The 27,671-nt window shown below is 38.6% G+C and overlaps 1 protein-coding gene across 2 annotated transcripts in view; it reads left to right on the forward strand.

The window, feature by feature from the left end:
* The window catches only part of LOC308223572 (BEN domain-containing protein 5), a gene marked incomplete at both ends in the record, with an annotated part of 972,175 nt that overhangs the window by 223,626 nt on the left and 720,878 nt on the right, over positions 1–27,671 (forward strand). For both annotated transcript variants that reach the window (XM_080622800.1, XM_080622799.1), the window contains one exon: positions 17,486–17,580. In XM_080622800.1, the coding sequence (XP_080478926.1) occupies positions 17,486–17,580 (95 nt within the window). The remainder of the gene's footprint in view (positions 1–17,485; positions 17,581–27,671) is intronic.

Consider the following 27,671-nt stretch of genomic DNA (forward strand, 5'->3'; position numbering starts at 1 on the left):
TTCCTTTTCTGGTTTCAGAAACACTGATGTTAAAACTGCCTTGTGGTATGAATGCTGGGAGCAGATTTGGAAACTGGGGAACTGTTTTAAAACTTTTCTTTTTTACAGACTTATATTATAATTCTGGTCAGAAAGTGAGTACGTTTGTATCACATCCACTATTAAAGAAGATTTAATCTTTGCATCCTCTTGCTCCAGAAGGTCAGAAACAAGCACAAGGAATCAGAATTGGTCATAATGAGTCTTGAAATGAGAAATATTTCAAGACCTAGCTCACATTGTCACAATTTGTCTTTGGGGCTGTGCTGGTCACTCTTTTACTAGCGTTGGAAAGGTGGGCTCAGTTTGCCTCTGTGAAGAGCATGGGAATGGATTGACTATATTTGAATCCCCATTTTTTATTATTTTTAAATTAAAGCATTTTTGCATTGTGTTTTGAATAGGTGCAAAATCTCTTCATTATAACATTAGAATGATGTAAGTTGTTCCATACTTTTTATTTAAGTAGCATCAGTATACAAAGGAGATAATTTTCAAGCTATTTATTTAGAAAAAAACATGATATTGGAAATGTTCCTAAATTATTATAATTAGACATTTATTTACCAATAAATATTGCCAGTTTTATCTACTATTCAAAGACTAACCTTCTAAATTGCTTACAACCATTAAAATGCATGAAGAACACAAACTGCAGGGTTTAAATGGAAAGAGCTCTTGTTTTGTAAAAGACATGTTATGTCTTAGGAGTGTAAAAGAAATGAAATGTAAATAGGATGTGTGGGCTAAGCATGCCATTGCTGATCAATAATGCAAAAGGTTTAGCAGCTTTATTTGTAAACCTAACAACACAGATTTAGCCAGAATGGGCCCTTGTACTGTACACACAGGTATTTAAAGGTTAGAAACAAGGAATTTCATTAGTCTGGCAAATCCTCTGCTGTCATTCCCCAATCTCTTTGAATTATTTCCCAATGTATTCTCACGTTTCTGTTGTGCCTCTTTTTTCCCCCTCCCTTTTTAATTAATGGATGTGTTACTAGTACAGTGCTTCATTGCTAATTTAACTCCACTATAAATTGGCATAAGGAACAGACATTTTCAAAGTGCCTTGATTCCCAGTAATGATATTATAGCAACTATCTTTATGTTAGTGTAGTTATAGCCAGTATAAAAAGGTTACAGTATGAAGCCTACTAGTCTACAACATTTTATTTCCATTTCCAGTTTGCTTAAAAAAAGAAATGTAAGATGCCTAATAAACTAAGGCATTGATCTAGTATTTTATGACATTCACTACAACCTTAAAGAAGCACTGAGGGACTTAAACCTGAAAATTGGCAAGCCAGTTTTATTGTATCTCTGTGCTAAAACTATAATAATAAAAAAACCCCAACATAGTGTGGTCCCTTCCTTCTTCCACTCTCCCTTCTCTTCCCCTTGTTGCAAGAGGCAAAAAAACACCCTTAAGCTTTGCTAAGAGTTAAACATATTAATAGAGAAAAAAAAAAGGTAGACATTCTCCCATTTGAAATCTAGGACAATTGTATTCTGCATCTGTCTAGAGGTCTTGCCTAATCAATGTAGTCTATCCAAGAATAGGTTTCTAGGGGTAAAATAACTGTCATTGTCACCTACTCATCAAAAGTTACTTCTTCAAATGATAAGTCTCTCATTTATTCTGTTCTCTTTCAATAAATCACATATGAGACCTTCATTGAAGACAGTTTTCAATGAAACTCTTGTATGCTGTTTACTGACAGTTGTGTTGTAGCTAGGAAGTTATATGTATTTCTGTGATGTAGAAACATGCAGGAATCTTTTTTTACAGGGACGAAATGTTTAAAAGAATGGATCTATCTGAATTTTTGCATGGATGTTGAAAAAGAATATTTGACATTTTAATAATTCATTATTTTCATGTACTTTTTTAGTTTCAGGTTGTAAAACAGAAGTTTGTTTGTAGGCTGCAGAGTTTCTACAAATGCTTTTCAAGTGATCTGAAGTTGTCATCTGTCTGACAAAGATATTTCATTTGAGATATTCATCATTTTGTGATGTTTGTGTTTTGTTTACACTGCTTCAGTAATTCACTTCTGGGATTAAAACTTGCTTTTGAGGTTTAGGCACACTGCAGGATGCCAAAAAGAATCAGATTCTTCTATATTTGAAAGCTGTTGGGCCATCAAGAGATCAAAAGCTGCCAGAGTCAAACCTGAGATCTGCCATTATAAATAAGGCACTGACAATTCTTCTTGTGAGAGGTTGTCCCAGGGGTGAAAGAAAAAAAAGAACTGAATTGCCCTGTTTTTTTCATATGAAAAATCTGTATATGTAATGGCATATTTCTTTGGGAAAATTAGGTATATATAATACAATGAAGCACACTCGCAAGCCCTCATCCTCATGGGGGTCTTCAACCACCCCAGCATCTGTTGCAGGGATGGTACAGCCTGGCACAAGCAATCCAGGAGGTTCCTCAATTGTGTGGAAGATAACTTTCTCTTGCAAGTGATAGAGGAGCCGACAAGCATAGGTGCCATGCTTGACCTCGTGCTCACCAACAGGGAGGGGCTGGTTGGGAATGTGATGCTCCAGAGAAGCCTTGTCTACAGCGATCATGAGATGGTCGAGTTTGAGATCCTCAGGGCAGTGAGAAGGGCACACAGCAAGCTCACAGCCCTGGACTTCAAGAGAGCAGACTTTGGTCTCTTCAGGAACCTGCTTAGTAAGGTTCCATAGGATAAAGCCCTATAGGGCTGTGAGGTTGCTGGTTGATATTCAAGAGTCAGTTGCTCCAAGCTCAGCAGCATTGCATCCCAATAAGAAGGAAATGGGGTAAGAAGGCCAGGAGGTCTCCAAGATGAATAAGAAGCTGCTGAGAAAACTCAGAAGGAAAAAAGTTATAGAAGGTGGAAGTGAGGACAGGTGTCCTGGGAGGAATACAGAGACATTGTCCTGGAAGGTGGTGATCAGGTCACGAAAGCTAAGGTCCGCTTAGATTTAAGTCTGGCCAGAGGTACCAAAGATGACAGGGATAAGAGCTGCCCTGGTTTTGAACTATAATTTACTCTGCTAATCCTGCATTTACATGTAGAAAAGAAAATGTTTTAGTAAACATTAAAACATCTTTTTAAATTTTACAGTTTCTCAGGTTTACGTTTCATGCAGAAATAAAGGATCATAATTTTTTATCAATTCTAATAAGTAACACAGGTCTTCTCAGCAAATGTAAGTAACTACAGTAATTCAACATAGTTACCAGTGGTTATGTTTATAATAAGACAGTCTTCCTTTTCCCAGCTGAATTTTAGCAGGGTTTTTTAAATAATAAACATGCTGCTAGCGTGATTAAAACCCTGCAGCTATTTACAGAAGACTTCATATATGTTTATATCTGAATGTCTTTCAATTTTTCTGCTTGTTTGCTGTTGGTAAGGACATAATGCAAAACTACTATAGTTATCATGTTAAAACAGAGCAATAAGCTCATCCAAGCAAATGTCTAGAACAATGTTATTTTAAACCGATCTATAAGAAAAGTTCAATAAAGAAAATGTTCCCTATATGTATAATTCAGCTTTATCTTTATCGATTTGTTCATATTTTTAATAGGTTTTAGAATTGTCAGTGTTCAGGTAAAATATCGTGTAATCTGGTTTATGGTTAGGATAATAGAGTTACAAACTTGGACAAAATTTTAATCTATCCTTCCAGGTTGTTGTTGTTTTTCTTTTTTTCCTATAGGCATGCTTTTTTCAGTCAATTGTTTGAGAAAGAAAAGTCTTAAAGCATGAACTGTTAGGAGCAATGTCCTTTCCAACCCAAATCATTCTATGATTCCATAAAAAGAGGGTACCTGACTGCCATACAGTTTTGGAGGATGGGCATTATTTAGCAGGGAAAATTCTTCCTGGTCACATTTTTATGTCAGTGTTTCATAAAAGCTGCCACGGTATAGACAAATAAACTGACAATACTATTAAACTGCCTTTATACCCTTTAAATATAAAGAAAGCGTAAGTGCTACTTGATGTGAATGGATTATTTATCTGCAGATGTTGATCTGAATGTTTTGTGTGGACGAGTTCTGTGGGTTGTGCTGTAATTGTCAACCGGAAGAAAAAAGGTCCTTGTTTTGAGGAGTCTTTGGTGGCATAGTTTGCACTTCTATCTCAGAGAACAAATGACTCAGCTTTCCCACTCTGGTATCTTAGCAGCTGGGGTGAGAGCATACGATTTAGGTTGCTTTGATTTATGCCAAGGAAATCCCTAATGATCCAGAACTAGGGCAGCGCTAAGCCATGTATTTTACCCGCTTGGGACACGCTGTGTGCTCCTTTTGCAGCTGACACCCAAAATCTGAATCACCATTTTATTTCTCACAGTCACGTTTACAGCTTAAGTCTTCACTCTTGGAATATCAAAAATTCCCATTGGATTCAGTGTCAAGTGTGTAAGGAGGAGGACATGTAATGGGTATTCTCCCATGTAATATGTACCTGTGTTTTGTTGACAGCACTGGCACAATATTGTGGGAATCTCTTAATTATTTTTGAAGGTCATATTAGTATTTTTATTTATTTATTAGTATTTACTTATTTATATTTTCTTATTTATTCCACTCATCCCACTGCATACACTTCTATTGGTTCATACTTTCCTGCCTTCCTTGTGATAAGTGGGTTCCTCTCCCTCCCTGTACTTGCTAACCAAAGACTTGACTTTGTGATACATGGTTATAGGCTGGCTGTCGGAGCAGTGTTCATGATGTGATAACTATAGGCTTAAGTAAAACCAAAGGAAAACTTGTCATATGCCTTGCAGTAAAAACCCAAAGATGTCCAAACTGCGTTAGTGTTTTGGGAAGCTGTGCTTAGAGTTTAAATGATACTCTGGAAAACCAGCTGCAATTACTTCATCAGGGAACTGAAAAATGCCTGGTATCTTTGGTGGCAAATTTCTTTGCAAATAGTTTGTGTATTCTGCTGTTCAGATTTCAAAATTCTAGGAAATCTGAAAGGAATTATGTTTACATATTGTTTCCAAAAAAACCTCCTGAGTAATTTCCAACAGGAAAAAATTGAACAACACGAAGTATAAAAGATCTTTTTCAGTGTTATGGTTAGTATTGAGATGTGTATTAAAGTACTGCGTTATGAAGCAGTGTTATCAATTTTCACATTTCCCCAGAAGGGTTTTCAGCAACTTTGAGTATTCCATCAAACCAGCATATTAAAGAGTGCAGAATTTACCTGTTAAAATGCGCAGAGAATTCATAGTAGCCTCATAGCTGCAGTCTGCTGTTACTGTTGCTTTGTAGAAGAATAAGCAACCATTTAGAGATGATGTTTTCTCTACCAAGAGGGTACTTTGAAGCAGATTTCTGCACTACCTTTTGGAAGAGAGCTGAAGTAAAATCAAATCTGTAAGATATTGAAAGGGGCTTTGGTCATATACGATATGATTTCTTTAGAGAAGATGTTCAGCACTGTACTGTATTTATCTCTTTTTGGAGACTCATTTTTGGTGGAAAATTACCAGAATTTGTGCTGAAACTTGCTCAGAGTCTAGGCAATGTTTCTTATAACTTAATATAATATAATAGTTTCAGCAAAGTACCATATACTCCCTAGTTCAAAGCCAATAAAGATGAGCGATCCGTTTTCAAATTCCTTTTATTCATTCAGCATTTCAGATCGATTTACATAAACTAACAAAACAATATTACACTTAAAGTTGATCTGTAACAGTAATAAAAATGTTCCTGTGTCCCAAAGCTGCAGAAATGTCACTTCCAATATACACTGATCAGTTGCCAAGAATAAAATGTGCCTATGGGATTTCGGCAAATTCAGCTTCTTTTACCTATATTGCTAGACTGTCTTAAATCCTGAATCCACCCTTATTCAGGAAGGAAGTGTGAATGTTTGCTTAACTTTCAGTATCTGGGAACACTTCAAAGTGAGGCTAAATATTTATGTGTTTGAGAGCGTTTCTGAATACGAATGTTCTTTTATCCGCGTTTAAAACTCAGTCAGGATGAGACATAAGTTTTACTAATGGTATTTGAAAATAGGAGGACCTGACTGGCTGCAGTTATACTGCATCCCCCAGTAATGATGCATTATCATTGTTGACTATTTATTCTTTTTCCTCTCACTTCGGGATTAGTGACAAGGAGCAATGACACCTGCATTGTTCAAATGCAGCACAGGGCACGTTGCTTTGAGACATTTAACTTTCTTATTAAAATCCTCCCAGTTCTTTTGTTTAGCTGTTCTGGTCATCACACTGCCAAAACATGTTTATTCACACACTGTGAATAGCCTTTGCAAACAGGCAGAGATCATAATTTGAATCTAACATTCAGCATTTCAGCTTTAGAATGGGATTTTCAAAGCTGGGAGGACAATTCATATGTCCCCTTGCTATTATGGTTGGTTAAGGCAGTTCTGAGATCTTATTCAAAATGTCAAATAGACAGGTACAAAAATAGCAGGAACTAGATCAGATTTCCTTCTACTTACCCTTGGGTTTTCTTTTGAAGAACAACTTCGAACAGTCTCTTAGTATATCAGTTGGACACTTGTAGTAGAATTCAAGGGAGTAAAAAATTGAAAATACAAGAAATAGTGCTGACGTACTGTAGAAACCATGAACAGTTTCTTCAAATCGATACCACAAGCTACTGGTTGTCAGTGTTAAGATTCCAATGTACACTAACATATCGATTACATTTTCTTATAGAAATCAGTGAATTGTGGGAATATTGCAGTATTGCAAAAGGATACAGCTAAGAGGAGCAGGTAAAAAAAAGTATTTTAACTCTACAAAACCAGAAGGTATTAGTAATTTTGCAGAAGAAAACAAGAGTGTACATGCTGCAACAATATCTTTTAGTTTCATGAAATTGATAACATAGAGTTTGTATTTTAACACAAAACAAATTTAGAGTGTGTTTTTCATCAGCACTACAGCTACTCCAGAAAGGATCCAATTCCAAATCTGTCTAAATATAAGGCAACAATATGGAAAAACCTTTTTCTATTACTATTCAGAACCATGCTTGGAAGAACAGAGAAAGTTCAAAGGTTTCATTGTAATAGCAACCAAAACGCTTGAACTAAAAAGAAGAGAAAACCAAGGACCTCTGTGAATAACCTGGACACAAAGCCCATCTGTGCTTAGTTACTGGAGAAGTAAATAAAGAGGTTTTGTACTTTGCAAAGCTATGATCCCAGTAACGTGACTAGGACTGCTGGCAGTAATAACTAGTGATTGTGCACATCAAAATGTCTTTGTTTTTGTAACCCATCAGAGAACACTGAGGCAAATATATTGGTGCTAGTTTTGAGCTCTCCCATATATCCTGTCTTTCGTTCTATGTGTTATCATCCTCTTTTCCCCCACAGGTTTTTCCCACGAGCTTCAGACAAACAATAGCTTTTAACTGTGAAAAATGGCAGCTGCAAAAATCCAAAGTAAACAATTGCTGGAAAAGCTTCATCCAAATCTCTCCCTTAGCAGGGCTTTCTTTATCTTCCTTTTGCTTCTCACGAGGACCTACACTTGAAAAGTGTTTTTTTCATTCTCATCTTCCAGCCTGGGTATCAGATGGATTGCTGCCTTTGTGTTTGCATGCTATTTAAATTGTGATTATTACCTTCTGTGTTTTCGAGGGTTGAGCAGAATCATGATCCATACAAATATCACTGCCACTCTCTCATTGTTAGAGCCACTCTCACCTACTCTTTCGCAGTATTTTTGTGAGAGTGTCAGTTTTCAGCACTCCACCTGCATGCTTTAAGCTTGAGTAATTATAGCTGTACATCACTTTGGTATCCGTCATAAATGTCTAATTTGTTGGTAAGTATATCTCTTGCTGGTAAGGGAGGCTTTAATTCTGGATCATAGGCTGTGCATTATGAAGGAAAGAAAAGCAGACTTTATAGGGAAAAAAGAACAGGTGAGCAGGGTGTTTTTACATGAACTTAGCGCTTTATTCTCTGGTCTTCAGTGGCACACCTTATGCCAATGCTCATAAACAGGGTTTTTTTCTTTACAGTGATTCCCTATAACGTTGTGGAGATTTTTCCTGGCAGTTTTCTCTTTTCCCAGGTTGATCTCATTGTTTACAGGCCTCCTGTGGGCCCTGCACCATGAACAGGATTTGAGCCAGAAAACATATCCTTGATAGCATTGTCTTTTTGAACCATTAAGAACAGGTAATTATTATAACTGTTTGAAAACCTACTAAACTTTGTAGCATTTCTTCTCACTGGCTAAATAATTTCTATTAGGGAAAGGAAAATGTCTTTTCAGCTGCTTCCTCTTGAGGGATGTAAGATATCCGCAAATTTTGCTCACACGTTCCAGAACAGCCAGCTGTTACTATCCACCTGCAGCCATAATATTGATTGAAAAGAAGATAGAACCTAAACATGGATAGCTTCTGTAATTATGTAGAAAGAGTTTAATACATGACACTACTTCAAATGTCATCTGGCAATGGCTGTAACAGGCATGGAATATATTAGGAAATAATTTAGCTAGTTAAGAAAGTCTCTGTGAAAGACCATGCACTGTTTTCATATTTTATATTTCAACTGATTCCTGAAAATGTTACCCATGTATATGGAGAAAGTCAGTGGCAAGACCAACAGGCAAGACACCTATCAAACATCAAATAAAAAGTTGTTCACATATTTCTGTGGCTCTGCAATTTCATTGCAATATAACTAGAAGTGGCTCTTTTGCCAAAGACCATATATATGAAAATATAGGGAAAAGAAAATGAAAGTGCCCTTTTTTCTGAGCTGTTTAAATAAAGATGCCTTTTATTACCCACCCCCCCCCCCCCCCCCCCCAATATTTTGACCTTTTGCTACAAAGAATAGAAAAAGTTTGGCAAGAAGCTTTCCGTTTCAAACCTATTTTAAATACCTCTGTAGCCTGGTTATATGCTGAGTTTCCTGGTTTCAGCTGGGATAGAGTTAATTTTCTTCCTAGTAGCTGGTGCAGTGCTGGGTTTTGGTTTTAGTCTGAGAACAATGCTGATAACACACTGATGTTTTAGTTGTTGCTAAGTAGCCCTTATCCTAGTCAAGGACTTTTCAGTCTCTCATGCTCTGCCACTGAGGAGGGGCACAAGAAGCCAGGAGAAAGCAGAGACAGGACACCTGGCCCAAACTGTCCAAAGGGGTATTCCATACCATAGAGCATCATGAAGAGTATATAAACATGGGGGAGTTAGCTGGGAAGGGGGATGATCGCTGCTCGGGAATGGGCCGGGTATTGGTCAGTGGGTGGTGAGCAATTGTATTGTGCATCACTTGTGCTTATTGGTTTTTTTTTTTCCTTTCCCCTTTTAGTTTTATATCTCTCTTAGTTATTTCCATTATTATTCTTGTTATCATTATAATTATCATTATTATAGTGTAATCTATTTTAGTTTTTAAACTGTTATTAGCCCGTGGGGTTTACATTCTTTCAGTTCTCCTCCCCGTCCTGTTCTGCAGGGGAGTGAGTGGCTATGTGGTACTTAGTTGCTGGCTGGGTTTAAACAATGACATCCTCTTGTCATGACCCTTACTATTTTCTTTTTAATGAATCAACACAATACAATATACACCTGTGACACGCTTGAAATTCTCTTTGAGATTTTGGCCCAAGAGAGATGTTCCATGCTCTCTTAGGAGTAACTGATGGCACTGCTGGCTTTCTAAATGGATATTTTTGAGTTTTCAGTTGAAGGCTTCATATTATTGATGTTCAGATGAGAAGTAAAATCTCTAACAGGAAGTGAACTTCCGATGACATGAGAGGGTGTTCCACGACAGATTTTCTATTTTTACAAGAAAGGTGGAGTGACTCTTGCCCTTACAATGGTTAAGTCCAACAGGTCATGCACAGATGTCAGCTGTCGATCAATCCACAGCAATGACATTGAAGAAGGCATAGAAATTCTTCTGTAAATCCTCTTGAAAGCTTTCTGCTAGAAGGAGGCCTTCCCCACAGTATGTAGCTCCCCTGCTCAAGATCTAAGTGAGATAACGCTGATTTTGCTGGTGAAATTCCAAATGGGAAACTCTCCCTTACATAGGTGTTACATCTCCTGTGGGACTGTGCTTGTTGAGCATGTTGGTTTGGAGGCAGAGAAAGAACTGCCAGAAAGGACAGATAAGCAGGGCAAATGGCTAAATTGGTTATTATTTAAGAAGTATTTTTGTCATTAAGATATAGTTATGCCCCATTAACTGAAAAACACTAATGCAGCTTACGGGTGTGGGGCTAGCATGAAGATCTCAAATAACACAGATAAATACCATGATAAATGCTAAGCTCATTTTATAGTTGGCATAGCAATGTATTGGAGGTCTTTCTGTACTGAAATCCTTCGAGTCTTATTTTAACGTTGCTCTTTGTAACAGCCCAGCTTTTTGCATTTCTCTCTTTTAAGTAACTAAATGAAGAGCTCTACCAAGGGAAAACTGATCCTATAATACACAACCTGCAGCCCATTTTCTGCATCACTTTCATAAGACTTTGTTACCTGGAAGACTTGACAATTTCCAATTAACAAGATGCAGGTGCAGCTGATTAGTGAGCCTGATGGAGTTCTGGATGGTCCTTCACGTCCTCCCTCAGTAGGTGAGGGTTTATTTTCCCCTCCTGGGCATCACCAGGGTTTAAAACCTCCTTAGCAGAAGGGAAGGTGAAATGCTATCAATATTAAAACTTCTCCATTTGAAAGGACATGTGTTCCTACAAAGGGAAATAGAAAGTATGGATTATATTTAAAAATGTTAGCAGTAATGAATGATTTAAATTTTCAAAGGTCAGAAAAATAAGCTTTGTAAGTTTTCACTGGGGATTTTGCACAGCCCTGACTTATATTACATGTTTCCTTCAGCATTGGTAACAGTTGCAGGTGACACTTTTCCTCTCCAGTTTGAAGTCCCTCCAGTATAATTTATTTTTGTATAGCTTTTTATAAGGTGCTTTGTCAGGAAAGATCCCAAAGACCTCCTGACATAAACATCAAAATGCAGCGCTTCTTCGTGAGAAGGCAGCAATCCCATGTTGCCAGTTTCTGACATTCAGAAATGGTGACTCAAAATCTCACACGATATGGGGTGGGCTTGAGAAGTTCTTTCTTTGTGTTGTCGTTTGTTTGGGTTGGGTTTTTTTTCCCTTTTCTGTTTTCTCTTATGGAATGCTATTCTGAAGTAGATCTGCCCTTTAAAGGGATGAAAAGTTAGGTTTATAAAAGATTTTAGAAGAAGGAAGTAAGGAAAGGATAATATAACCAAGAGTTTTGCCAGAGCACCAGCTCACAAAAAGGTGCAGGTTTCAGGAATTCACAAAACACTGTAATATCTAAAGAATCAGCAGGAGATGAAAGCAACACATCAAGCAGTGGAAGTGAAGCAAAGCAAACCAAAGCCCCATGGTATCCCGGGCCTTTGGATCTCTAATGCTCAGCCAGAGCACAAAAGCTCATACTTAGTTTCAACTAAAAGGCCTCAACGTTACTACTTAGTGACCAGTCCTCTTATTTTGGATGGTTAACTGCTGAAATTGTTTCTGCTGACTTGAAACAATTGGTCCCAGGTACTTCATCAGCTCATAGTGACATACTTGTAGCATGCAGCAGTGTCCACTGAATTTACCAGATTATGCTATTACTTTAATATATAATTGTTAATATTTAATATGTGTATGTTACATCAATATTAAGGATGCTGACACTTCCTACTGCAAATCTTATTTTCAGTTAGTTATAACTTCTCATACTTAGTGATTTGACACAAAATTTTCTGTGCCAGGTGTCTGCCTCAGGCAGAATTGTGTGGTGTGCTTCGGTTTGTTTGTTGGGTTTTTTTGTGTCTTTTAATGTCAGTCAAGGCAGCTCAGCTATTCCTGAGAAGTCGTCTAGGGAAAACCACGCAAAATAAACCTGGCAGTCTTTTTGAAGGGACCTCGTGTATCCTTATGCTGGGGGAAGGCACTTAACCCTTGGCAAAGGTGTGACTTTTCTTTTGGATATACTTGCTTCAGTTAGTAGGTTCAGAAAACTTGCTAGAATGTGGGTGAACAATGAATGTTTAAGGGATCAGAGTTCACCCTGTGCTCACACAGACCTATTGGAATGTGATGTTGACGTCATCTACCTGGATTTGTGCAAAGCGTTCGACACTGTCCCACATGACATCCTTGTCTCTAAATTGCAGAGACATCAATTTGATGGGTGGACCACTCGGTGAATAAAGAACTGGCTTGCTGGCCGCACACAAAGAGTTGTGGTCAATGGCTTCATGTCTGGCTGGAGACCGGTAACGAGTGGTGTCCCTCAGGGATCAGTGTTGGGGCCGGTCTTGTTCAACATCTTTGTTGGTGACATGGACAGGGGGACTGAGTGCGCCCTCAGCAAGTTTGCCGATGACACCAAGCTGTGTGGTTCGGTTGATATGCTGGAGGGAAGGGATGCCATCCAGAGGGACCTCGACACGCTTGTGAGGTGGGCTGATGCCAACCTTATGAAGTTTAACCATGCCAAGTGCAAGGTCCTACACCTGGGTGGGAGCAATCCCAGGCACAGCTACAGGTTGGGAAGAGAAGAGATTCAGAGCAGCCCTGCAGAGAAGGACTTGGGGGTGTTGGTCGATGAGAAAATGAACAGGAGCCGGCTTCAGTGTGCGCTTGCAGCCCAGAAAGCCAACCATATCCTGGGCTGCATCAAGAGTAGCGTGACCAGCAGGTCGAAGGAGGTGATCCTGCCCCTCTACTCTGCTCTCGTGAGACCTCACTTGGAGTATTGTGTGCAGTTCTGGTGTCCTCAACATAAAAAGGACATGGAACTGTTGGAACAAGTCCAGAGGAGGCCACGAGGATGATCAGGGGACTGGAGCACCTCCCGTATGGAGACAGGCTGAGAAAGTTGGGGCTGTTCAGCCTGGAGAAGAGAAGGCTGCGTGGAGACCTCATAGCAGCCTTCCAGTATCTGAAGGGGGCCTACAAGGATGCTGGGGAGGGACTCTTCATCAGGGACTGTAGTGACAGGACAAGGGGTAACGGGTTCAGACTTAAACAGGGGAAGTTTCGATTGGATCTAAGGAAGAAATTCTTTACTGAGAGGGTGGTGAGGCACTGGAATGGGTTGCCCAGGGTGGTTGTGAATGCTCCATCCTTGGCGGTGTTCAAGGCCAGGTTGGATGAGGCCTTGGGTGGCATAGTTTAGTGTGGGGTGTCCCTGCCCATGGCAGGGGGGTTGGAACTGGATGATCTTAAGGTCCTTTCCAACCCTGACTATTCTATGATTCTATGATTACCCATGCTCAATGCCTTCAGCTCCATTCCAAAACCACCCTAATGTGTGCTTGCCCCCCAAAGAACTATCGTCTCCTTCTAGCCCCAGTCAGGCAACTGCAGACTTCTGGTAACAAGATGAATTCTGTGACAAATTTAAGCCATTTTTTCCCCTTATGTTCAAGGTTCATCTTTGTCTTGCTCATGCTAAAACCACTGAGCATCCCTTAACATCTGTTTATGTTTTTAATTCCAGAAGTAAGTTTGCAAAGGTCTGTTGGGAAAAGCAGATTTAATTAGTTTTAATTTTAAGTCTAAAGGCAGGACCAAGCCTTTCCTCACTTTTCTCTCTTAGTGGTTTTAACAGCAAGATACTTCCAAATGCATACTTACTGCGCATTTGGAAAGAGAACATTTTCCATCTTATCTCAGAAGGCAGAACATCCCTGACTTGTCTCATGTTCCCCAACATCTGTCTCAGGTCTTGCAGTCTACCCATGGAGTCTGAGTCTGCAGCAGTTGTCTTCCTCTGTAGGATGAATCATAGAATCATAGTATGGTTAGAGTTGGAAGGGCCCTTAAAGGTCATCTAGTTTCAAGCCACAATACATCCTCATGCACCCCCCCCCCCGATAGCATGGTTTGACTTGGTGGTGTACCAAGAGGCTGTTTTACACCATGCCTCTTCCACTGACCCAGAAGTTGCAGATCAGTTTGTCAGAATAATGCAGCAGATTGATAATGTACCATAACTGAAGTGAAATCACACAATAATCATTTCTGGTACAGCGTCAGTTTGAATATTGCTTCTTTCAGTGCTATTCATACCCTACAAAATGAATACAAGTATTTTTATTGGAAAGATTTCTGCCATTTTTCTCTGGATTGATGCTCTGGAGACCAGAGCAATTTCTAGGGAATTTGTAAGTGCATTGATTCTAGTTTTATTTTCTTAACTTGGCACTTCTTAAAAAAATAAATAAAAGTTGCTAGGTCATTTTTCATTTTTGAATATCTGAATCATATTGCTTATAAAATGCCACCCATTGCACATCTCTAGAATTCATAAACCCATTCACAATAGTGATGATTTTCTTACAGAAACATGTTTGCATGTGCATAGTGTATATCTAGTTCTATTCCTCGTTACAGTGTATAACTGGTGTGTTAGAGAATGTCAGTAGAGACCAAAATTAGACCAAAAATGAGATTCGTTCAGCAAAACCTTGATGCTGTATCACAACCTCTTTACTATAGCCTTCAGCTCAAAGATGTTTGCATACGTTATTGAGCAAGCTGCATATTTTCCTGGCTAAGGTGTGTATTCTGTAGTCATTACATTTTTGCACACTCCACTGGCTGAGCTGCATGGACTGCTTTAACTATCACCAGGAATACTTGACTGAGTTCAGCTGCTTATTTGAGTGCTTCAGTTTGTGTATTTTATTACTTCAGTGGTGTATGTTGATAAAGTTCTGTTCTGTGCTGTTAAATTTTTGGTTCTGCCAATCTAGCTCTATTCCATGCTGAGAGAACTGCACGCATTGCTAACTGCTTGCTCTGCGCTGAACAGGGGTGGTTGAAATGTTATAATCTGCACTGTTTTGTTAAATGAGCTGCATATTTTTGTTTTTATATACGTTGCTTACCCAGTTGTGTACATTTGCCCAACTCATTATACAAAATAAGCTTGATTGGAATAAGAACATTCTCTACCAGCTGTCTGCTCTGAGTCAGTATGTAACAAAATTAGCAACTTTCTCTTTCCAACAGTGACATTATTGCATCCAAAGTTTAAGGCAATTGGTTTGGAGATCTTGTTTCTTTCATTCACTCCATGCAAACATCAAGATTAACAAACCAATTTGTTGCAACTTAATTTGTTTTCACAAATATGAACAGAGTTAAGTAACAGAGGAGAAACTCAGCATTTTAATACAGGAAAATATTTCCATGTAGGGTGTGGAACAGAGAGACCTAAATATCATTATCTAACTTTGAGCCATACATTGTAAACATAAGAAGATGGAAAATAACTAGAGGCCTCCCACGATGGATATTTCATCAGAGAAGCAGTATCCAATACTTAAAATTACAAATGCAACATTTTGTAAATGAAATGCATGGTTCCAGTGAGAGCTGCAAAAATAAGCTCAACTCATGACCATTAGAAATCTCAAAATGCTGCAATAGACTAAATTAATGAAAACTCATGTATAGGGATACGTAGTTTGCTCATTAACTTTGGTACAAAATTGAGTTAACATCATTAAGGAAGCGTTTTTCTAACTGGCTAGTTTTTGAGTCCGTTTCAGTAAAACCTACAGCTTATTCTTAGATTATGTTTTGGCTAATTTGTAGAGTTTGCACACAGAGCAGCTTGTGCTTCCATTTACAAACTCTTCAGCACTACCTCACCTCCGAAAAACTTCAGTTTTTCTTGAGTACAGAGATGCCTAATTAGGTATTTGGTTAACTGGATTCCTATCTGCCCCACATAGGAGCGTAAACGTGCATGGCTCCTGTTATAAGTGTCCCACTGCTGGTTGCTATCACTTTAATGTTCTAAATCACTCTTGTTTGAGCAGACTGCCTGGAAGGTCCAGATTTGTTTTTGCAAAATTTTACATATGAAAGCTTAATTGATCTGACTGTTTTAGTCAGAACTGGCTGATTTCAAACAGTTGCTATTTAATTCTCAGACTTCTCAGGAACTCAAGAGTGTAAACAATGCAATAGTTTGTTCTAAAAACAAATGTGTGACTACTTAGGGTATTCTTAAGCCACTATTTTTAGTGGTCTGTGTTCGCTGATACCTCTGAAAAACAAATTTGAAGAGACAGGTAAAAATGGAATATATTACTATATCCTGTATATTATATCAAAATTAAGCTAGTCTTCACATTTTGGTTTGATGTGTACATTAAAGTTGGTTATCAAAAAAATATGACAAACCAGGTATACTGGCTTTAAAGTCTGAAAAGTAAATGTACTATATGAGATGAGCTAAATCCGACCTAGACTTTCTTAACAGAAGCAGAATAAGTAATTTTGCATAAAATGACTTAGAGCAGACAGATGGTGAGGAAGAAGGTTTTGTCTCTGTTTTCTCTTTTCTTCACTCAGCATGAATTTACTTTCAGTACCAGTCCATTACCAGCAAAGATCTAGATTTTGCTTTTTCTTTGAGCTGATAAATATCAGCTAGTTTTCCCAAACCTATTAGTGCAAACTGAGAGCAGAATTTGACTCTTTTCTTCTTCTTTATCATATTCAAATGAATGATGGCTATGTGCAGTTTCGACTGTGTAGATATCCTGTGCAGATTTGCAGAGCAAAATTCTTCCTTTTGCAGAGGGAAGTGAAGAAAAATATTCCTTTCTTTGGGGAAAGAAAATGAGAAAACTTTAGTTTTTCCTGCTGCTATGCAGGTTGAGGGATCAAGAGCACCCTCAGTAAATTTGCAGATGATGCCAAGTTGCTGATACTGTTGATCTGCTGGAGGGTAGGAAGACTTTACAGACGGATGTTGTGCCAGGAGTGGTTCAGATTGGATATTGGGAAAAATTTCTTCACTAAAACGGTTGTCAGGTATTGGACCAAGCTGCCCAGGGAAGTGGTTGAGTCACCATCCCTGAAGTATTTAAAAGATGTGATGTGGCGCTTGGGGACAACTTTTAGTGGTGGACTTGGCAGTGCTGGGTAACGGTTGAACTTGATGATCTTAAAATTCTTTTCCAACCTAAATGATTCTATGATTCTATTGTATGATTCTGTGAAGCAGCTGAAAGGTTTTCATGAGGTCTGCTACTCTGTCTATCCCAGCTTTCCATCAACCTCTCTAACAGTAGCTGCAACAAACTGGGTTTACTTTTCTGTTTTAGATCTGAGTAACCTATTTTATTGTATGGCTTAGAATACTTACTGAAAAACCAGCATACTAAATTCAAAATGTACATTCCATTCACTGCAGTGTAAAATGATATGGACTATTAAAATATCGGGAACAGATAGGATACCCATTATCTGAGATCTGTGGAAAGTAACACTAATTCATAAGATACATAAGTATTCCATATATTTTCTGTGTTATTTTTATGCAGCTGGTATATGCAGTTTCATGTAAACTCTTTCATAATTTATAACTGACCTCTCTCTTTTTTTTTTCCTCCAGAGAGTAATTTTCAATGTTGTCAACTTCAGTAAAACAAAAAGCCTCTATAGAGATGGGATGGCTCCAATGGTGAAATCCACAAGCAGACCAAAATGGTAAGTTATCCTTTCAAAAACTTACTTAGTGAGATAAAAGTGTTTTAACTGGCAGTTTCTTGTAGTGAAAACTTTATGGCTTAGGTGCACACTTTGGTAACAGTAGGAGAGAACTGTGCAAGAGCAGTGTTGTGAAGATAGGTGCTCTTTGGAGCAGATGGACAGCATGAACTCTGGCGACCCATTCCAGTCTTGCTGTGATGGTGTGTTGTAGTGCCTTGGTTCAAATAGCATGATTGAAGCAATGTCTGTTCAAGAAACTGAACAGTCAGGGCTTGGGGCAAGAAATTTTTCAGTGACATCCTTACCGTACAACTGTTAGAGGACAGTCCCTGGCCCAGTTTTGGCCTGTGTTAGCTAGCAATCTCCCAAACAAGGCCTGCAAGCAATGCGGGAGATGGACTGGGCCCGGACTGGCTCTGAAAAGCTGTTTGGATTTGTTCTCCCTGTTTTGGATGTTTTAGTTTAGTGGAAGAATGTGGGCTCTGCCTTCTGAGTTGAGTTTGTGAAAAAGCACTGTCCTGGGTTCAGCAGCAGCATTTTTTCTCCTTCTTAGTAGCTGGTGCAGTGCTGTCTTTTTGACTTTCGGCCTGGGAACAGCACTGATAACATCGATGTTTTTAGTTGCTGCTCAAATGTTTACCCTGACCAAGGACTTTGTGAGTCTCATGCTCTGCCAGGGAGGAGGGGAAGCCGGGAGGAAGCAGGGACAGGACACCTGACCCAAACTAGCCAAGGAGGTATTCCATACCACAGCACGTCATGCCTGGGATGTAACAGGGAGTTACCTGGAAGGGCTGGATCACTGCTGGGTGGGGGGCCAGTTATCGGTCAGCGGATGGTGAGATGCTGTATTCTCTTCCCTTGTTATTTCCCTTACCATCATTATTATTGGTGGTAGCAGTAGTGGTTTGTGTTATACCTTAGTTACTCGGCTGTTCTTATCTCAACCCGTGGGAGTTGCATTCTTTCAATTCTCCTCCCTGTACCTCCAGGAATGGGGGGAAGAAAGGGTGGGGAGGGAAGTAGACTGCATGGTTCTAATTTATGACCCGGGCTTAAACCACGACAAACACTCTGCTGGCTGCTTTATCCAAGGAAGAAGGCTGAACAATCTGGTCGTAAGCTGCGCAATATATACAACTCAGAAAGTCATGCACATATGAAACACATGAATAGCCATATAGATGGTACATTTTCTCAAAGCGAATGTAATGAAACATGCACGGTGAATAATAATATGTAAATCTAAGGCGTCCTAATGCATGCAAGACTCCCAAGAATTATGTGATTTGCCTTTAGTCAGGAGTCTTGTTTGAATATGGATAGTGAGGTTAGGCTGTAAGTGTACAGTAATGTATTCTTGTAAGCCTTTACACCTGCTCCTTTTTATTGGTTAATTAGTAATACATTTGATGAAGCTGCACATTATCTGAACATTATAAATATATTTCTTAAAAACTTCTACTGTCACAAAACTTTAGCCCACAAGATGGTAACTTCTGGTGATCATAAGATCATGGTTTCTGTATGGCTTCCTCTTCGTATGACCAACAGAATGGCTATTTGTTTTTTTATCTAGATGGTAAGGTCTTATGGACAGAAGAGCTGTCTGAGAGTACAGTTAGTGGATGGAGTCAATTCCAACTCAATAGAAGCATGTAATAACATTGAAAATTAATTAAAAAAATCCATTGTGTTTAGTGTTTTTTGTAGCAAAAGTCGTGTTAATTGTGTTTACTATTTAACTTCAGAAAAATCTTTTGGGGCTTCCCAGGGCCACATTCATCAAGCATACTTTAATAATCTTTCAAAACCTTTTCCTTCTCTCACCGGGGTCTGGTGTTTGCAGCTAAGCATATTGTGTGTAAGTTTATCTATAAATCAGATATTGCTTTCATACAAATTTTATGCCTTACTTTGGTTTCAAATTGAAGTGTAAATCTTACAAAACAATGCAAAATAGGCTTTTCTAGAACATATAGGCTCCTTCACTATTTTTAAAACAGATTTCTTTTCCATTTCCCTGGAGATCTTTTTATTTTTGTGTTTTATATTTTTAGGGGATGTATTTTGCTCCATGAAAGTGAGGAATGAATAACATTGCCTGGAGCGAGGCACAGTGTAGGCAGCAGGTGCTGAGCAGCTTCCTTGTACAGGGCTACTACCATACTTTAATACTGTTTCAGAAATTCTAGCTGTAATGTTTTTCTTTAAAAAGATCATTTTAAGCTATTTATATTTTTTTTCTAATAGTGTATGTATGAAAACATCTTGCTGTACTTTGAAGGTGCTCATTAATTCATACCCTTACGAGGGACCTTAGTGATATTGGGGTCTACTCAGTATAATTTTTTGTCTTCATGTTAATAGGAGTTATCCATGCGTTTTCCAGGTGGGAAAACACATACATTATTTTTGGGTATATGCTTTCTATTGGAGCTGTCTTCCCTTTGGATTGTGCCTTTTACAGTTACCTCTGTATCTGTTTCCATGGCATTCTACTGAAACCTGTAAACAAAATTTTCTCTTTCTCTGTTTGCTGAAATAGTATTTACTACTACTTGCAGTTGCTAATACAGCATACAGGTAACTGTGGTCCTTGAACATGAACAGAGCAATATCTAGCTGCATCGATTTGATCCCATTTGATGCTTTGGGTATATTAGTGTTGTAAGCAATACTAAATCATTCTATGCTGCGAAAGTGCTGAGGTTTACATGAGGGTACTCAGGATTCAGAATTGTGGAAGGAAGCCACTGGAACTCTCCACCTTATATTAAGATGTAAGTCAGCATAGCAGGTGAGTGGATGTAATATAATTATGTGATCCATACTGAAATTCTTCCAATTTCCTCTAGCCACGATGATAGAAGCAATGCTATATCACATATCACACATAGCTATTCCACTCCCCTTTTTATATAACCAGGTTTGAGTTTAGGGTGATAAACTGTCTATTTTCCTTTTTGCATACAAGAGATGTAGGTACATTATTCCTTTTAAGAATAGATACTCAAGCCCAAGTTAGGCTCTTTTGATTAAAATGAGAAAGTTCACTCCGTATCCAGGATAGAATTTGACCATATTTCTCACAAAATCCTGCATATCAAAAGTAGATTGGCCTCCAGAGACTGTGAATTGTAATGTTTGTTTTGAATGTGGTTATGCAAACATGGCTCTGAGCTTTGCAACGTTTTGTGAGTTTGATTCTTGACTCTGGAACAAATCACTGCCAAGTGCTCTTGAAGTAGAGAGTGTGTCAAACACAGATCAACGTTTTTGACCTGTATTCTTTTGCCCTGTGGGGTAAGATCTTTAAATGCAGTCAGCATCAAGGTTCAGCTCAGTGTTACTGATGTAAATGGAGTATATCACTGTCATCAAAGCACACTATGTGGACACAGATGTTCTGGTGTTGACATATTCTTCTTTTTTGAAGTAAGGCCAAATATTTCCAGTAATGAGCTCTAAAAAAGAGGAAGCAGTATGCTGAAGGATGAGGAAAAAAACAGGTTTCATGTTAAAGAAAATATTATGCTCTGTAAACAAAAGCCCCAGAAAAATAAATTCTGATTAAAATTGTATCTATTTTCCCTGTATATGGTCATGGATTTACTGTGTATTCATTCCCAGAGGGATAGAGTCGGAAGAACTAAGTAGGTTAAGTTCCAAATCCCTCTCCCCATTTTCTGTGGTTTTTTGTGGACAAGCTATGTTGACACTAAATAGTGTGGGGTTGTGTCAGTCGCATCAGTCAAATTTCACTGCAATGAATCACAGCTCAGATGTAGAAATGCAGCATTGTGTCACACCATGTTACATCAGCTGCTTTTCATAGCAAAGTGGTCAAAATATATGGCACCCCTATTTCAAAGTATGGGCTGCATTTTTGCTTAAAGTTAGCTGGTTGTTTAGAAGTATTATACCCAGATTTTAGAGAACTGGTGGGCTTTTTCCATAATAATTACTACAAGTATAAAAACCTAACGAATACCATAGAGACCTGTTCTGTTTTGCCTGGGTCTGTTTGCTTTGTTTTGTGGAGGTGAAGAATTGGAAGGGAGATTGATTTGCAGAAATTGAACTGCATTGTGCTGATGCAGTTTCTACTGTAATCTTATTTTTCTTTGCTGCTTCATTTAAGTGCAACCTAATTTTGTTGCAGTTTCTTAATCACGATTTCACACTAAAAGCTCTGTCTTTGAAAGGTGTTGGCAAAGCCTACCGTGTGGGCATGGCAGTGGAAGACCATTTAAGCACATATACCATACTATTATATTGATTGCAGGAAGTTTTACAAGTTTCTCAAAGTGAAATAGAAGAGTGGGTTGTTTGAGAGGCAGCAGATTTTCCAAATGATGAAGTGAGCAAATATTCCCTTTGGGCAGAGAACAGCTATAAGTCTTGATTATTCAGTGTGAGCATTGCCTCATTGGGGACATTAGTTTTTCAAATTGTGCTAATCTTTTAAAAGTAACAACTGGCCACTCATCACCTTAGGTATTTCAGCAAGATCATGTGCAAAACTCTAATTAGTATTTATAGAACAGCAACTCCTCCCAGTAGAATAGTAGCGCTAGCTGGCAAATATCTGGTTGACACCTGTTAAGTCTTCAGACATCCATTGTATTTTATTCTGCATTTCAAATGAGCGGAGAGCAGTAGGTGAAGTCCCCGTAATTAAGGGATAAAGGATAATAAATAACATGGTTTTTGAGTGGATGAGCACAAGGTTAAAGGCTGTTCTGCAGTTGCGATCCTGTGTTTCAGGAAATGTTTGTAAGTAATAAGGCTAGCTAAAATATTACAGAGCCTTCAGCATATGAGAGAGGATTTATGTCTAGATTTACATGTGTTTTGTTTATAATGTCAGATTTCAAACTGCTTCTTGGCAAAGCAGCTACTTTCTTCCCTGTCTTTTATCTCACTCAGCATTGATGGCTTTTAGCTGGATAGCTGCCTTTCCCAGCAAGCCCTCCACTACCTCTGTTGCTATAACATCTACTGTTAAATACTCACAACACATTGCTTCTGAAGCATTTTTCTTTTCCAGTAAACCTGGGAGTACAGAAAAACTTCTAGGTAATTAATTCAAATTTGAATCTATATGTATCTTGGTAAATATTGTCATAATGAGGATTTTTGGTAGACATTGAGAAAAGCACTGTAAGTTTTATGAACAATACTCCCATATGTTCCATTCATCAGAAGGGGACAAGACTGAGAAAATCTGAATTTTGAGTAGCTAAAATGTGTTGATTCTTGCCAAGTTTCTTTAACATTTGTGTCTACAATGCAGTGTTACAATCACTATCATGTCTACCAGGCTGCATTATACATTCAGAGACTTTCAGCAGCATTTTTAGTATGTATTTATATATCTTTAGCCATAAGATAAGCCGTTTGTGAAATGAGCTGTCATTTGTGGTGAAACAGTTTGAGAATAAAGCACTAAATATATATATAGCTTGCTAATCTGAAAGACGAAAATTGCTTACTTTAAAATAAATAGTGGGATAGGGGTAGTGATAACATAACCTGAATTTTGGTAAAGAAGATGAACAAGCTGTTATCATTACCTGATTCCTTCCTTGGCCTATTTTAAAACTTTGGCTACTCTCTGAAGTTTGTTCCTTTGCCAGTTTTATAATGTAATGTGTGCTTGTTCTGGCTTTCCTGGGGGATCTGCTGAAAATGCTTTTGGAGGTTCAGAAATATTTCTTATGGCACAGGTACATCTTGATGCAGCCTTTGCCGGCTGCAGATGTGGCTCCTCAGAGCTGCTCCATCCCTTGTCCTAGTACCACTCTGTGTAGGATCACCAGGCTGTGAGCTGCCCAGGCTAAAAGGCAACTTTCAAGGAAGAGAAGGAATATTCAGCCCTGGTCTGGTTCATCACGCAGATCCAAAACCAGCTGTATAGGTCCAACTGGAGGAGCAGTGAGGGAGCTGGGAGAAAGTGGCTGGAGCAGGGGCAAGGGGATGAGAATAGCAGCTGCTAGTAAAATGCCTAGAGAATTGTTTGTGGAACCACAGCCTCCATTGCAATAACTCATAGCATTTTATTTGGAGAAAATAGGGAGAAAGACATTTCAGTAGTGACCTTTTAAAATCTCACACTGAGGGATAAGCAGGAGTAGTTTTGTCTTGGTCTAAACTGCAGCTCTTTGGAAGAAAACAAGATGATTTTAAACAGTTTTAAGGTTGGCATCTATATGAAAGTAAAATAACTGCCTCTGAAGTCAATCCCTGGATAAATTAATGTTTGTGTGAATCTTGTGAAATAAGAAAAGAAACAGACCTAGCCATTCTTCAAACCCAGAAAAGAAATGCACTCTCTTCCCCTTTCCCAGTCCAGCAAAGGTAGTTATTCTTGGGAATATAAAGTAGGTTACATATCACTCTTATCAGCACAGTTTTTGCAGAAATAGAGGAGAAGTTATATTCTGCTGACACAAAGTATGAATCAGATCCCAAAACTAATGTGTTTATTGTGCAAACTAAATGGGAGAGAAAGTTAAATTTTATTGACTGGAGACTGCTGGAAATTTAAGATGCATGGAATTATGTTGGGGAAAATTAAAAACAAGGAAATAAAAGTAATATAAAAGAAGGCAAATTAGAGTTCAAAGAAAAAATAATGAGGCTCCAAAGGACTGATAACGCATCATTTGAAAACACCAGCTATTTAACATGTAAGTGTGTGTTTCCCCATCATTTATCTGACTGATCTCCTATAAATCAATTTATTTAGATTACCGCAGAGTCAAAAGGCCCCAGCCAGGATCAAGACATATTGTGCTTAGTGCTGTGGAAACATATAAACAGACAAAGTCCTTTTCCAAAGTTGTGAAAATTTTATGATTAATTTCAGTAAGAGCAAAGTTAGGCCAATACTGAGCACTTCTGAAAATTCCCTCCTTAAAGATTTATTCCAAGCAGTAACTGTTTAAAAAATGACAAACTGCTTACATAAGAGTCTAAATATTTGATGGTTATAGTATTTACATCTAAAACACCAGAGGCTATGTGCTTTAATACCTCAATCTGTTTCCCATATACTCTGTCAACATGAGTTCCCTGCATTGATTGAGGGCACTCTGTGATCCCTAAGGTTGTATTCAGGAAAGGTTACCCTTGGTACTACTTTATTCATGAAAGGTTTGAAGCACAAAGGAAACAAATGGGTCTGTTCCTGCTAGGTGTATTTTTGTCATCTATAAATACTTAATTACTGGGGTGCTGATGAGAAATTCAAAATCTTTAAAAAGTGCAGCTGCCTGAAAATAATTCCCCCATCACCAGTGCAAATCACAGTGAAATTTGCGGTTGGGAGGCTTTGTGGCAGTTTAAAACAACTGAATTGTAGGTTTTTCCCACTACACTCCATGGTATTGAGTTTAATGGCTGCAAAATATGACCAGAGTTGTGCATTACATCCCATCCTGAAACAGGTCATTCTCTTTCCTCAGGTGATGGGCATTTGGTGGAACTGATTGCATGAAAAGTGTTCACAGAACTGGGTCCCCAACCTTGGCAAGCTTAAAAAAAGTATATAAAATTGAGGCTTTTTTCCTCCAAATGAGTCTGTAAGTTAGATAAATATGGGCAGCACTGAAATCAAAGCACAGTCAAACTACCAAGAGGACATTGCAGCTTTTCATTGCAATTTAGTACTTTGAACTAATGGAGCGAAGCAGAATGAAAATCACCTCTGTTAAGAATGGCATTTATCAGCCGTAAGTACTTAGTAGTAAGAGCCCTACACAGACAAAGCTGAGTGTCACCAAGAAATATACTTGAAAATCAGACTGTTAACACAAGACTACACAAATAGGAGCCAAAAACTGTAATCAGAAAATGCAACATCTTAAGAATGTGTTAATGGTCTGAAGAGTGCTAGACAAGTTGCATTTAACGAGATGTAATAACCTATGACATAATATAATTGAGAATGCACCACTACGCAGCACAGTCAGGTTAAATTTTGGCTTTCCTTCACCTAGCCTTGCAACTTTAAAGATCTCTCAACATATGATTTTAAAAATACATAGTGCTGTTTAAATTTACATATGTCATAAAAGCATTGGATGTGCAATATATCAGAAATAGAACTCTAAGTAAAGTCAGGGCTGAAATATCCATCCTAATATTTTTAAATGTTTGTTTGAATCATTAATGACAACTTTTTCATTAATCTTCTGTGGAGAAACAATATTTAGTGCAGAGGAAAAGGTAATGGGAACTATTCATTCTGAACGTGTGATAACAGTGAGACGGTTATCAGGCTCTTGCCTTATATTTGAAGTGCCATGGTAAAAGCCAAAGCAATGAGTTCAATTTCTCTTTTAATAGAAAATAAAATAGAAGACAAAAACATTTGGCTGTACTGTGGAAATTGAGAATTGTAGAGGAAATAAGCAGTAAATAAGTATGGCAGGTGATAATGCAGGAACAGAACATTAAAATAATAGGCGCTGTATCCTGAACTTTGCCTCATGGGATTTGGCAGTTACATATAAACCCAAAATATAAAAACCTAATTTTTATGCTGTGATTATGAAGGTTGAGTTATGAATTTACTCCTATATGAGAGAATTAAAATTTAATGATAATAGACCAGAGACAAAATCATTCCTGCATCTATAGATGCTGAGGCAGTGGCTAAAGTTTGGGGTTTTTTTCAGCTGCTTCAAGTAGGATTATTGAATTCTAGCTTAAAAGTGAAACTTCGTCTTCCTGCTTCACTATATTAAGCATCTCTGAGATTGAAAACCTAGCAAGAGCTCTCCTGGTGTGATTAGAAAGTATCCAATATTTTTTGGCAGCAAATACTAATTCCAATCTTTCTGTCTAGTACTGCTCAGGCAGCACAAGGATAACCGGCTGTCAGATGCTTTGGGAAATGGAAAGGTGAGGCTCCAGGCTCTCAGTGGAAAGCTGGCAGCTTTGCTGACAGGTCACTGCCTCTGGAAAATAAGAATGCTGCTGTGGAAGGGCTATGTTGGGCAAGGGGGCTGATTCTCAGCTGGAATATCTTCCCTTTGGAAACCATGAACATTAGTATGGTTTGCACAATACAGCACCTTCATTACTGCTCTCAGACATCAGGGTTTCTCTGCACATTTCCTTTCTGCCACTTTGTAGATCTGTTGGTGGTATTTAGGGTGTTTATCTGCCTAGGGTCTCAGGACACAAGGCAGCCAGGCTGGAGAAACTCTACAGTAGCTATAATGGAGCCCCCAGGTCCTGTGCTTACTGTTAGCACGGTTGTGCAGATGAGATGGGCTGCAGGTGAGCTGTGCAACTGAGGTGCAGGTGCCCATCGTCAGTACATTGTGTTTGATTTGCTACAGGTGTGCAGGTAATTAAAAAAGGCTCTTCTGTGTGTGCCTTTCCCATATAGCAGACGGGAGGTTGTAAGGCAGGACGTGAGCTGTTCATACTGGCTGGTAAGGGTTTTTTACAGCATGGAAGCTGTTTAACTTATTGTATCTTTTAACAGTGGGGTGGGCATGGCCATTGTTATATAGTGTGGAGAAAAAACTGTAAAATACTTATTTCAGCTGGGCTTCTTTGTTTGAAGCAAGAGGCCCTGTGTGGAACTAGGCTGAGGAGGACTTGGCTTGTAGGGCTGCCCTAGGGGCAACCTTTTCTTATGGGCCTGCACTCTCTTGTGCCGCTCAGGCTCTGCCTTCTATAATTTCCAGTTTAATTCCCTCTTTTTTCCTGTTCTCTGATCTTGCACAGCCATCCCTCCTCAATGCTTGCAAGCCTGGTGGGAAAATGGTGAATGCTGGTGACAAGAGCACCTAGGTTGGCTGATGTGCCTTGTTCCTTTGGAGGTGCCTACAGGTGTGGGTGTTTGCTCTAGTGTCCTCTGCCCATAGTGTGGCTCAAGGAACTATGCCAAGACAAGCACAGTAACAAAAAGAAACTGTCCTATCTCCTATCAGTAGCTCAAGAATTAGGTTTGATTAGGGATTAGCTGTAAATTTATTAGGGAATTGCGCTGGGTAGCTGGGCTTGCAGTGAATTGATTTCAAATAGCAAAATTAGTAACATCCAAAATTGGGAACAGCTCTTGA

This window comes from Psittacula echo (genome assembly GCF_963264785.1).
Source record: "Psittacula echo genome assembly, chromosome: 7".
Classification (NCBI taxonomy): Eukaryota; Metazoa; Chordata; class Aves; order Psittaciformes; family Psittacidae; genus Psittacula; species Psittacula echo.